This window comes from Sceloporus undulatus, chromosome 1 (genome assembly GCF_019175285.1).
Source record: "Sceloporus undulatus isolate JIND9_A2432 ecotype Alabama chromosome 1, SceUnd_v1.1, whole genome shotgun sequence".
NCBI lineage: Eukaryota > Metazoa > Chordata > Lepidosauria > Squamata > Phrynosomatidae > Sceloporus > Sceloporus undulatus.
Window position 1 is genome coordinate 331,901,979 of NC_056522.1, and position 13,281 is coordinate 331,915,259.

A 13,281-nucleotide genomic window follows, 5' to 3' on the forward strand; every position below is an offset into this window, starting at 1 on the left:
CACATTGATGAAACAATTTCAATTTCTTTGTTATTATTGATATGAAAGAATTAATGGATTAACAATAATGGAAGAAATTACTGCTTCTTTTTAATAAGACAATATTAACAAATTATTCAGCCAGTCTTAAATAAGCAAATATATATAATTCATGCAATACAACTTCTGAAGTGCAAACTGAATTGTCATCACCATTTTTAAAAAGCACCATGCGTTTTCCTTCTACTTTTATTCTACATGCAATGAGATCTAATAGCTCTAAATTAGATCTTGAGAAACACAAAACAGAAGTTTTCAGCTATTATTAACAATGTTAATACAAAGTCAAACAGTTAGAAAACTACAACATTTACCTAGGCTTTTACTTGCTGATCTTTCATTTTAAAAAAAATTTAAATTGAGTACTAAGCCGAAGGTAAGATATTTTGAAGCACAGCCAAAGTAAACTCAGGAAAACGAATAAACTCATGGAAGCTTGTTTGTAGCCATATTCAGATATTGCTTTACTTTCTTCAGAATGCAAGCAAGTGAGCATTGAACCCTGTTGTGTTCTCTTTATGCAGAAAGAGCTGTCTCTGTAGAGGAGAGGAGAAGCTCCAATTCAGCTAGAACCATAGAAATCACAGAATCTACGAGCGTGAAAACCACTTCACAAACTCTTAAAGTCCAAAATCACTTAAAGAGCACAGTTTGGGGACCAGGCCAATAGTCTGGTATTCTAGAAGCTGAAGTCCAAAATCACTTAAAGAGCACAGTTTGGGGACCACTGCTTTAAATTCTCAGGACACGTCCCCACCACATTTAGAAAAGGCAGGTTCTGGTAAAGAACTCTCCTCCAGAACTGCCCAAGGGACCTTGGTGGCATTTACAAATGGGACCTATTCCCAAGTGACAGCCTTCCAAAAAAGCAACCATGTACTCACCCACATGACAGCAGCCATTTTGGATCAGGCCTACAAGCTGGCCATTTTGAATTAACAGAACATTACCTATGCTCTTTTCAGTTGCTGTGCCTTTATGGATCAGAGTTCATGGCTCAAGCAACTTCCCTCCATGGTGGCTCACGAACACAAGAGGCTGTGCCATTCACACCGCACCCCGTTGTTCTGCATCTAAAAGGATTAGGCTTCCTCCTCTGGGCCCTTCTATCTCCACTATCCTAGCACCCCCTCTTCATGGAAAGACCACACAGTCCATTTCTTTAACAAGGATTTTGCTTATTTCCAGGGACAGGGGCTCCTGTGAGAGATACTGAGATAGCTTCTCTCCATTCCACTTCTCTCAAAGATTCATCTGACTCAGACGCACATGACTGGTCAGGCTCTGGAGAGCAGAATATTTCCAGAGAGACATTTTAATAAAAAATGACTTTGCCCCTTCCTGTCTAAGGCTGTAGCAGCTTTGGGCCTCCAAGAGCCCAAGTCTACCTCTCTTGCTGCTTTAACCACTGATGCATCCAGTCATGGGGCACCCGTATCCCCAAAGACAAAAACCTCCTTGTGTGTGGCTCTCTTTCCCTCTGATTTCATTGATTTACTAAAATGAGAATGTTCCTCTCTTCCACATGGCAGAAAAGAGAACAGTGTGGCTCCAAAACCACCAAAAACAATTAACTTAATAAAGTTCGCTCTCATTGATGGACCAATTTCTACTCTTTTGACACATGCTCTCGCCCCTAAAGAAGTGGCCTCAGCTTTTAAATGATTTTTGTCTCCAATGAAAAAAGGGCTCCCCTCCTGTTTGGTGAGGAAGCTTTCAAAGACATCTTCATTGGGACTAAGAATAAGAAGGCCATGTCATCTATGCCCAAGAAGGAATTTAAATATCAAGGTAAACTGTCCCAGCCTTTTAGCCCTGTCCAGTCTTTTTCTTGTTCTTGGGATTTTAGATCACCGTGCCTAATCTAGATTCCAGTTTTCCTTTCATCCCCAAGGAAATTCAGTTAGAATTGCCCTGCCAGCATTCTAAAAACCAGCCAACTATGTGATTACCCTCCCCATCAGATAGGGGATAGGCTTTTATTTTTTTCAGAGAGATAAGCCTCTTCAACATTAGATCAGTGGGTTGTACAGACAATGAATTAAGGGTACAAAATAGAATCTAGACACATGTTCCACAGGTCCCCAGTGTCCAGAAACATTTTAAAGACCTTTGTAACCTGTCAGGCCTTCTAAAAATAGGATCCATCAAACAGGTACCAGCAACCAAGAAGTTCCAAGAGAACTCTATTTGATTCTCTTCATAGAGTCCAAAAAAGGGAGTGGAGTGTGCCTGATTCCGGACCTCACATTTCTCAGCAGGAATTTATCAAACACAGCTGTTTCTAGTTGATAGATCTTTCAGAAGCACATTTCCATATCCTTATCCATTCTTCATCTCATAGATACCTTTGTTTTGGTTAACTCAATTCCCATTATTAGTTCAGAGCCCTCCCCTTGAGGTTGGCCTCAGCTCCTCGGGTTTGTACAAAGGTAATGAGTGCCTCAATGGCCCACCTAAGGGCATCCATATATTCTAGTACTAGGATGATATCCATAACTAGAGCTATGGCTAGAGCTATGGCTAAACAAACTAATACTCTTTTAAAATGATCAGAAACCCATGATTTTGTAGGACCAATAGATGTCTGTCAGGCCATCAACACCACCCTGACACTCTTTTAAAATGATGGTGTGGATGGCCTGACAGGCACCTGTTGGTCCTACAAAATCATGGGTTTCTGATTATCAACCAAAAAAGCCACCTTGTTCCAACCCCAAAGCTAGTAAATTTAGGTTCACTCAGAGACACCAAGAAAGGCAGCATCACTCCATCCCCAGAACAAATAGCAAAGATCAGAGAGGAATCCCTCCTCTTTGCAAAGATGAAGGTAGCAGATCTGATGTCTCTTTCTCACTTTCGAGACCTCATGGTTTCCCACATTCATCTTTGCACATGGGCAAGGTTCCACTCTTGCCCCCATCAATGACTCTTGCCCCCATCAATGACTCCTAAATCCCTTTCAGTCTCACATAATAAAGAAACTCTGCACCAGGCTACATCTCATCAGGGAAACCAGGCTGTCCCTTCACTCTCAACCTATTAATAGCAATTCTGTTGTAGGAACTCCCAGGGAACTCCTCACCACAGACTCACCTGGGTTAGGGGGACGTTTCAAGGACCACACAGCTCAGGGGGTCTGGAACGGAACACAACTCTTCCACAGCATCAATTGTCTAGAGCTATGGGCCATCAAACTAGCACTCATTCACTTTCAATAGGATCTCAAGATATGTAGATCCCTGTCCAGCTGGACAACTGAATAGCCAAATCTTATCTGATCAGACAAGGTTGTTTTTGCTCCTTATCCCTATACAGTACAAGGAGGCTCATAATTTTCTTTCCTGTGCAAGAACTCCACATCAGCCCAACACATCCAGGGCTCCCTGAACATGGAAACAGACTTCCTCAGCAGACACACATTGTATCTAGGGAATGGACTGTAGGCATGACAATCTTCCAACAAATACAGTCATATCTGGTTGTCTCCAGGTTGATCTATTCACATCAGATACAAATCACAAGCTTCCCAAGTAATTCACCAGGTTTTATTCCCTCATGGCAAACAACCTGGCCTCCAGTTCTCCTATATCCTTCCCCCCTTCCTTGATACCTTTCATCTCCAGGGTACTCTGAGAAATCTGTCAGGAGAGAGCATCAGTGGTTTTCATAGCACTTTTTGGTTCCTGCAGACCAATCTGTTCTCCTATCTGTTAGCTCAAGCAACTCAGAACCTTATTCTCCTTCCAATCCAGCCCAATCTTCTCAACCAAGTACCCATTCTATACCCAGATCTATGCTGGCTGCACCTAGCTGCCTGACAAGTGAAAGAAGATTTTACATGAGGGCTAGTTATTCACATAACATAGGCCTGTTACAGACAGACAAAATAAAGCTGCTTTGAGGCACAGTGGAGGTATGGTGTTTCAATGATGCATGCGTCCTAAGAGTCCAGAAGTTGCACCAAAGCCACGCTCCAGCCTGGAGCATGGCTTTGGTGTGGCTTCTGGAGTCTTAGGATGCATGTATCATTGAAACATCATACCTCCACTGTGACTCGAAGCAGGTTTATTTGGGCTGTCTGTAACAGGCCATAGTGAACACAAGTTTAGCCTCCAGGAGGAGTTCCATGATTGCAATCTATGAGACCACCTGAAAGGCTTTTCTGAGATGGGCTTGCAGGTCAGCCATTTCTCCCCTCACAGCTGCTGTAAAGGAAACCTTAGAATTTATATTAACAGGTCTGAAAACTGGTCTGAAATTCAATACATTGAGGAGTCAGACAGATGCCTTGGCATCCATTTTATCACATAATCATGAGTGTCCCCTCTCTTCGCACCCTTATGTGAAGAAATTTTTGCAAGGGGCCTCCCTCCTATACTCTCGAGTAGCTGTTCACTATTTGTTTCCCTTCGTATTCTCTCCTGATAGCTGTTACTTCAGCTAGTAGGGACTCGGAACTGTCAGTGCTGTCTTGTTGCAAGTTTGAAGTTCAGACAATTTATCTTTGGCTTGATCCGGGATTCTTGTCAAAAGTAAGTTCTTATTTCCATGTCTCACAGCTACTCATTTTACCCTCCTTTTGCCCATATCCAGTCTATCCTTTAGAACAACAATGGCATAAACTGGATGTTAAGAGGGCTCTCAAAATCTTTAGTAGACACACCATGGAAATTTGTAGAGCCACCACCTGGGTCATTCCTTCCACCTTTGCCAAACATTCCAGATTGGAGAAATTTGGCTCAACTCGGGCATCCTTTGGTTGCAGGTTGCTACAGCTTGTTGTTTCTCTTTAATTATCTTCTTTTGCTACAGTCCCTCCCAGGGATTGGTTAGGTCACTTTCCTAAATAGTTCTTCTGCAGGCTGAGAATGGCACATTGGAGTACTTATCATACTCCAATGAGTACCCTAAGGTGAGTTTGACAACAACTCACCAAAGAACATTTTCATCGACAGCTCCGACGCTCTGGAACAAACTTCCAGATGAAATCCGGTTCAGCTCTACTTTGGACGCCTTTAAGAAGGTCATGAAGACTCATTTTTTTCCGGCTAGCATACCCTCCTGATTCTTTGTAGTACATTATTCCTTGATGGAAGTTCATTTTAGGATCCGACTGATAGATTCTGCGATTGATAGATTTTATGCTTGTTGTTGTATGTAGATCTTAAAATTTTTATTGAATTGAATGTGTAATTGTGATATATTGAGATATGTATTTTTAAATTACTTCTGTAAACCACTTTGATCTGCTGGAACAGCGGTATATAAATTATTATTATTATTATTATTATTATTATTATTATTATTATTACTGTTATCATCATGAAGGTCCACTTTAGCCAAGGAGAAGAAGTCATCCTTCTGGTGGCAAGATTGTATTTCCTTTTGGGAATCTTCTTTTTCCTGTTTTTCTCAGGTTTGCAAAGAACTCAAGAGGAGGATGTAGGGATCAGGATACTGAATCACTCAAATGAACATATGATCCCTTGCCTCATTTGGGTGGCACTTGAAATTGTCTTTCTTGGACTGCTGCTTTGCTAGAATGGACTTTAAAGGTAAGTCCTCCATTGTGCCAATCACTTCTTCAAACATAAGGAAAGCAATGAAGGACAGCAGAGCTAAGGTGCTCATCTGCTTGCATGTTGAAGGAATGAATATGGCTTAGGTCAATCACAGAATTGACAAACAAGCATTTACACCCAAACTATAAAACATATTACATGGAAGTTCCACTGAAAACATTGAGTCTTGTATGCTGTTATTTATATTTGGTACCTTGTTATTTATGTTAAGAGTATCAGAATTGGCACACTTGGGCCACTATGCCAGTTATGAATGTATAACCAGTTTAGTTATATGGCTACATGGGCATCGAAAGGGGAAGTGTGATCTTGTTGGTGCTTTTGGACATCTCAGCGGCTTTCGATACCATTGACCACGGTATCCTTCTGGAATGCCTGAGAGAGTTGGGCATCAGGGGCACTGCGCTCCAGTGGTTCCGTTCCTACCTCTCTGGCCAATTCCAGATGATGCAGTTGGGGGACACTTGCTCCTCTAAGAGGGAACTGACATCTGGTGTCCCTCAGGGAGCGATTCTGTCCCCCACTTTGTTTAACATTTACATGAAACCGCTGGGAGAGGTCATCCGGAGACACAGGGCATGGCGTTATCAGTACGCTGATGACACCCAAATATGTTTCTCTGTGTCTCCGACTGATTCAGTGACTAAGGATGGCGTCTCTCCTCTGAATGCCTGCCTGGAATTGGTAATGGGCTGGATGAGGGAAAACAAACTCAGTCTGAATCCAGAGAAAACGGAAGTACTGGTGATAGGTTCCCCAGGCCCGGGGAAGGAAATTTATCCACCTGTCCTGAATGGGGTCACACTTCCCCTGAAGGACTTAGTTCGCAGTTTAGGAGTACTTCTGGACTCATCCCTGCAGTTGACATCTCAAGTAGATGCAACGGTCAAAAGTGCTTGCTATCAACTTCGGTTGATACGCCAACTGTGACCCTACCTGGGCCAAAGAGACCTTGAAACTGTGGTACATGCTCAGGTAACCTCTCGCTTAGATTTCAGTAATGCACTCTACATGGGGCTACCCTTGTACCAAGCTCGGAAGCTACAGTTAGTACAAAATATGGCAGCCAGACTGGTGGCCGGGGCATCTAGGTTTGACCATATAACACCCATTCTGTAAAAATCTTCACTGGCTGCCCATTCGCTTCCGAGTGCAATACAAGGTGTTGGTTATTACCTATAAAGCCCTATATGGCTTGGGCCCGAGTTACTTGAGGGACCGCGTCCCCCCCATATAATCCGCCCCGCACACTCAGAACATCCGGGAAGTCCCTTCATCCAAATATGTCTCCACTTCCCAAAAGGCCTTTTCAGTGGCGGCCCCGCGGATGGGGAATAATCTTCCCGAGGAGCTCCATCTGACGACCCCCCGAGAAACATTTAAAAAGAGATTGAAAACCCTTCTCTTTTGTCAAGCCTTCCCCCCTGAAGAATGAAGCTGTGTATTTTGTTGCCATCGATTCTCTGCTTTACCCTTTGAATGATTGTGTTGGAGTTTTTAGTGTTATATATTTGTAATATGGATTTTTATGAGATGTGTTGTACTTGGTTTTATCGACTGTAAACCGCTTTGATCTTTGGAAAAGCGGTATACAAATAAAATTTATTATTATTATTACATCATGTCTTCCAGCCTCAGTCCTCGCTTACTGGGTAACAGCCACTGTAAACAACAGGGTGAAACATGTGGTTCCCCACCCCTATCGCCTGTAGTGAGTGATTGAGGGACCAAGCCATTTGTCAGCTAACAACAACCTAAAGTTATATATTTGTGACTGGTGTCACAGGAGAGCACTTGTGCAAGGGTGGTGGTGATGGAAATGTCAATCAGCTGTTTCATTGTCAACAGAGGAACAGACCCATGTCACTTGCAGTGGCATCTGCCTAGTAAATGAAGACTTGTAGACATTCATGACCCCTATTTATTTCCTAAACTAGTAAATACATAGCAATTGTGAACACAAGCCAGTCACAAACATCTAACTGTAGGTTACACATTAGTAAATGCCTTAATGCATTCTGGCCTTAAATTTGAAGTGGTGACAGATCACTTCCACTCCATATGATGGCCATGGAACAATATGTTCTGTTTAGTGAACCTATTAGTAAGCAGGGTCCAAGATTGACTTCTGAGGACTGCAACAACATTCACTAACTTAGAACAAAGTTTTACTACACTTACTTACTTCTATGTGTGTCTAGCATTCAAGTGCTACTCAAAATATATAAACATTTAAAAAATCAGCACTCCCCTGGACATATAGAGTACATGCAAAAGCAAAAGTATTCGCTTTTAAAAGCAACTGTATCAGCTTTGTTTCCTGCACAATAAAGTACGTCTTGATGATAACTGGTCTGTGGATTTGTTCACAAGACAGTATAGACCAGTGATGGTGAACCGTTTTGGTTTGCTGTTTCGGGGGCAGAGCTTCCACTTTCCGGGGTGGGGCTGTGTGCCAGGGGCGGGGCTTCCATCCTCTGGGGGCGGGGCTTTCCCCGCACCCTTTTCCGGCCTCCAGCTGTCTCTGAGAGACAGCTAGAAGTCAGGGGAAATTAGGGGAGGGGGTGACAGGTGCGCGCCTGCTCCTCCTGCCCTTCCCTTGGAGTCCAGCTGTCTCTCAGAGACAGCTGGGATCCAGTAAGGGCCCGTGGGGGGAGGAGCAATGGAACTGTGGCTCTGCCCCTCTCTTTGGGGCTTCGCCAGACTTGAGGTGTCTTCTGAAGGATACCTCATGACTGGAGAAGCCCTGCGGGGAGGAAGAGGAGGAAGCCAGCGGCCCCTGCCCCTATCCTTGGGGCTTTGCCACACCTGAGGAGTCCTCCGAAAGACACCTCAGGACTGGAGAAGCCTCCCGGGGGAGGAGGCATCTGCCCGCCCTCTCCTCCCCGGGCCTTTCCTCTGCCCGAATGGGCTCCGAGGGGCCCGTTCGGCCGGAGGAAAGGGAAGCTGGCGGGAAGAGGACTGGGCACGCGACCCAGGCCTCTTCCCCCCGGGCCTTTCCTCTGCCCGAACGGGCTCCGAGGGGGAAAGGGAAGTTGGGGGGGAAGAGGACTGGGCACGCGGCCCATTCCTCTTCCTCCACAGACCTGTCCCGGCCCCCAGCTATCTCTCTGGGGATAGCTGGAGGCCGGAAAAGGTCTCTGGGGAGGAGTTACTGGCACGCACCGGTTGCTCCTCCTGCCTTCGCCCTTTTCCTGGCCTCCAACTGTCTTGGAGGGGCCAGGAGAGGGCTGGGAGGAGGAGCCAGCCACACGTGCCTCTAGCTCCTTCTCCTGAGCATCATTTTCTGGCTTCCCGGAGACAGTGGGAGGCCCAAAATTATCAGGGAGGAGGCGAAACAGGCATGCGCGTGCCTCTTTCGTCTTCTTCCTTGCCCCGTGCCTGGCGAAATGGCATCACGTGCCACCCGTGCCATAGGTTCACCATCATGGGTGTAGACTGATAATGTCCCAACCTTCAAGATAATGCCCATTATGAACCTAGCTTCCTCTTTTTCCTGTCTTACTGTTGTGAGAATTGGGAGAACCTGTGCAAACCTAGTTATGTTGAAACAAGAGAAGAAACTTGTTCCTTACTTGGTACTATCAATCTATTATGAAGATGCACATAGGCCTAGGGACTATTCCTGATTTCAGCAAAAAGAGGAGGAGAAATAACAAATGAACAAGCTCTCAAAGTCCAGCTCTCAATAAAATGTATTACAGTGGTACCTCGGGTTACGAAATTAATTCGTTCCGCGGCTAATTTCGTAACCCGAAAAACCTTCGTAAGCCGAATTGCCATAGGCGCTAATGGAAAAAATAGCTCTCTGCTGCCCTCCGGTGGCGGCCTTTCCATTTAAAACAGCGCCGGGGTTTTTTCGTAACCCGAAAAAACCTTCGTAAGCCGAAACAATAAATCCCTATGGGGTTTTTTCGTATCCCGAAAAATTCGTAAGCTGGGTAATTCGTATCCCGGGGTACCACTGTACATGACTTTAGCTTCAAGTGAACAAGCTATGCAAGAACAAACACTATCTTTATTTCCCTCTTCTTTTAGCTAGAAATCAGCCATGAAATCAGGGATGAGCAATATATAGTTCTATAGATAGTTGGACAATAACCCCCAACGGTACTAGCCAGCATAGTCAATGCTGAATGATTGAACTTGAAATCCAATATTGGAGGACCACAATGCACACCCATAAATTAAACAAATACATATGAAGCAGAAGAGGGATGGTCCACAACCATCTATGAGAATTACCATGTTTCACTGAGGGTGAACCCACAACTGTGCTCTAATAACTGGAATTAATATGGGGCTTGATGCATCATTTAAAAATGCAAAAGAAGCTACCTGATCCCCCTGAAGATCAATAGCCAAGAAGAAATTTCAAGCAACATGTGATTATTTTCCTGTGCTTTGATGGCACAATATGCAAACACACTCTTTAGTCTAAGACAGCGTTTCTCAACCACTTTTCACATGGGTCACTTAAGACCATCAGAAAATAAAAATTTCTGATGGTCTTAGGAACCGAGACCATTGGTTGAGGGTCACCACAATATGAGGAATTGTATTAAAGGGTCGTGGCATTAGGAAGGTTGAGAACCACTGGTCTAAGATCTGTTGATGAAGTGCCTTTACAGCAATCATTCCCTGTTAGCATACAAGAACACAAACCTCGACTGAGGCTACAGGTCCTATTGCTTTGCCAACTGACCGAACTGTTCTACATCACCCAACACATTTCTTACTGTCAGAAAACTATCTGGACTTTATAACAGGCCAGGCAGATGTACAGACAGGAGGTGAAAATGCATTCTTTCAACTTACTCAGGCCAATGTGCTCTTTAAATGGACTAATGTCACTGTAGCAGAAAAGGATTGCAAATTTAATTGGTCAAAATTTCATCCACGTGGTAAAATTAAATTCAAATTATGAAGCTGTTATGGAAATCCTTCTCACCTACTCATGATTTACAAAAGCACCAATTTAGAGATTTTGTTTAGCTTGCATGTTTGAAAGTTTAGAAAAGCAGACCTGTTTTGCAACAAAAAGAATACTTTATATTATTATACATGCATATTAATTTTCATTTATGATACTATATTTTGAATTAAAACTGATGCTGTGCCCCTGAACATAGGATCACAAGTCCCATTAGTTTCAAGGAAACTTCCAAGTAAGCATGTTTTGATGGAACCCAGAATATTACTCTTTATATTACAGCACGGTTTAATATTTCACTATATGTTGGACAAGAATAATTATTCTAAAATTTTCTAGAATAATCATGTTAGATTAATTCAGAACAATTAGTTGTGAATTTTGCCAACAGGAAACTGTATTGGTTTTCAACTACTGCTTTGTAAAGTATTAGTTTGTCTTAGAACACCTCACCAAAAACAATGATATAGTATATTAAATTCAAAACAGATATACTTTTTAAAAAGCACTAAGTTGATTGCAATATTTATTTCTGTAAGCAGAAAGATTACATTTAGTAGAAAATAAGAAATAAAATGTCAACTATTAATCATGCTTAATTTTTTAAAAAAAATAAAAATTCCTAAGAAATAGGACACAAAGGAAAACAGAATAAACCAGAAACAGAAACCATACTGAATAGACTCAGGTGCAGTTAAGCAACATGAAGTCTATTCTTTTTTTTCCCTTCCCTTTGCTTACAAGATCAGAATATCACAATAATCTACAATTTTTTTTATTCTGATAAATAATTGTATGTATGTATGTGTGTATGTGTGTGTGTGTGTGTGTGTGTGTGTGTGTGTATATATATATATATATGCATGCATTGTTATCTTTAAATTTTACTTTATGGTTGTCTGCCTTCTTACCCCATTCTGTCCCATCCCCCGAACTCCGTGCTTCTCCAGCTCCTTCTCCATCTTCTGCGGTTACTAAGAAATCAAATTCTTTCAAGGCTTCTTCTGTGTCTGGATCATCAGTAAGGTCAGCTGCGAGCCCTTCATTTCCTATCTGCAAGTCAAATGTGATATTATTATCATTAAGGACAATGTATTTAAAAAGATAAAAGTTTTTTCATCCATCTTCCTGAAGATAGCTACTTGGTATATTTCTCTTACCATAGTGGCACAAGACGCCTAACTTTATTAATTAAAATAAAGAGAAGGAAAGAGGTGTGCTAAATGTACATATTCCAATATAGTAAGATGGCTGTGGTATCTGCAGATCATACTAGGGAGCAGAAATTTGAGCTAGGAGACATATATGTAGAATTAAGAAGTTCACAACAGCATAATTTATGCTGCCAAAGTACAATTACCAACAATTACCGACATTCATATAACAATAATATTATGGTGCTCATTTAATGCAATAACTGTGATGGTATTTTATGCAACTTCTAAATTAAAAATATGTAATTTATTTTTTCCAAAAAAAGCCAAACCAAAACGAATAAAGAGGATACAGCCATTTTAAAATAAGTAGTGTTGAGAGATCATTTAAGAATGAATGCAGAAAAATTGAAAAATGAGTCTCTATTAATGATGAGAGATCCTGTTATCTTATATCAGTGATATGGGATGATTCTCTAAGAACAAGGTTACAATCAGAATATTCACCAAAAGATTATTCTCTTAAGAATCTGAAAATTTTCAAAACAAATTATTACTTTTCTAAATAATTCAATAATACACGTTGAGTCTCCCTTATCCAGAATTTCAAAAGCCAAAATTGCACAGACAATTATTATTAAAAATATTGTCTATAAAATTACCTTCAGGCTATGTGTATAAGGTGTATACGAAACATAAATGAATTTCATGTTTAGCTTTGAGTCCCATTTCGAAGATATTTCACTATGTATATGCAAACATTTCAAAATCAGAAAATCTCTGAAACTGAACACTTCTGGTCCCAAGGATTTTAGGTAAGGCAGACTTAACCTGCATATCAACTTTTAGATAATTGCTGAATATTCCAGATTATTGAAGAACTTTACAGAAGATTCCCAAAAGTTATAAAACTTTGCTGCCATCTTAAAATGCCCCTTCTTTTCCATCGCCCTTGTCTTCCACCTTCTTTCCTTCCCTTCCCCATTTTTCTCATTTCCTCTTTGTTCCCACTACACTCCTCCATCCCAATCCTTGCTACTCACCATCTGTTCTCCTCCCCTCCCACCACTTTCCTTGTATTCTCTCTTCTTTCCTTCCTTGTTGCTACCACCAAAAACAACTCTCTGCAGAGCCAGCTGCCTCTGGATATTCATTAAGTCTGGGAGAGCTAACATGGGAAATCATTTTTGCTGGGAATTTAGATTGGCACTTACAGCTGGGCTATGCAGAAAATTTATTTATTTACAGTCCACCTTTTCTTAAAGCAGTGTATGTGGTTTCCCACATCTCTATTTTATATTCACCACAGAAGGCAGATCATGCTGACCGACCATAAGCTTTGTAGCTCTGTGGAGATTTGAACCAGGGTTTTTCCAGTCCCTCACTAGTAACATCATACTGCCTCTCAATAGTCTAAGAAATAGCTCTCTAGAGTCCACATTTCAATAGGCTATGTATTTGTTCTGATCGTTTGCAGTTTGCTTTGCTTTAAAAGTATATTAAGCATTTGAACTGTTATGATTTTAAACTCTTAAAACTGATGCAAAGAATATACACTAAGTATCTGTAG

At 41.8% G+C, this 13,281-nt stretch overlaps 1 protein-coding gene across 5 annotated transcripts in view; it reads right to left on the reverse strand.

Annotated features, from left to right (window-relative positions):
• STRN3 (striatin 3) overlaps positions 1-13,281 on the reverse strand; it is a 61,558-nt gene that overhangs the window by 19,862 nt on the left and 28,415 nt on the right. For all 5 annotated transcript variants that reach the window (XM_042461513.1, XM_042461503.1, XM_042461522.1 and 2 more), the window contains exon 7: positions 11,469-11,610. In XM_042461513.1, the coding sequence (XP_042317447.1) occupies positions 11,469-11,610 (142 nt within the window). The remainder of the gene's footprint in view (positions 1-11,468; positions 11,611-13,281) is intronic.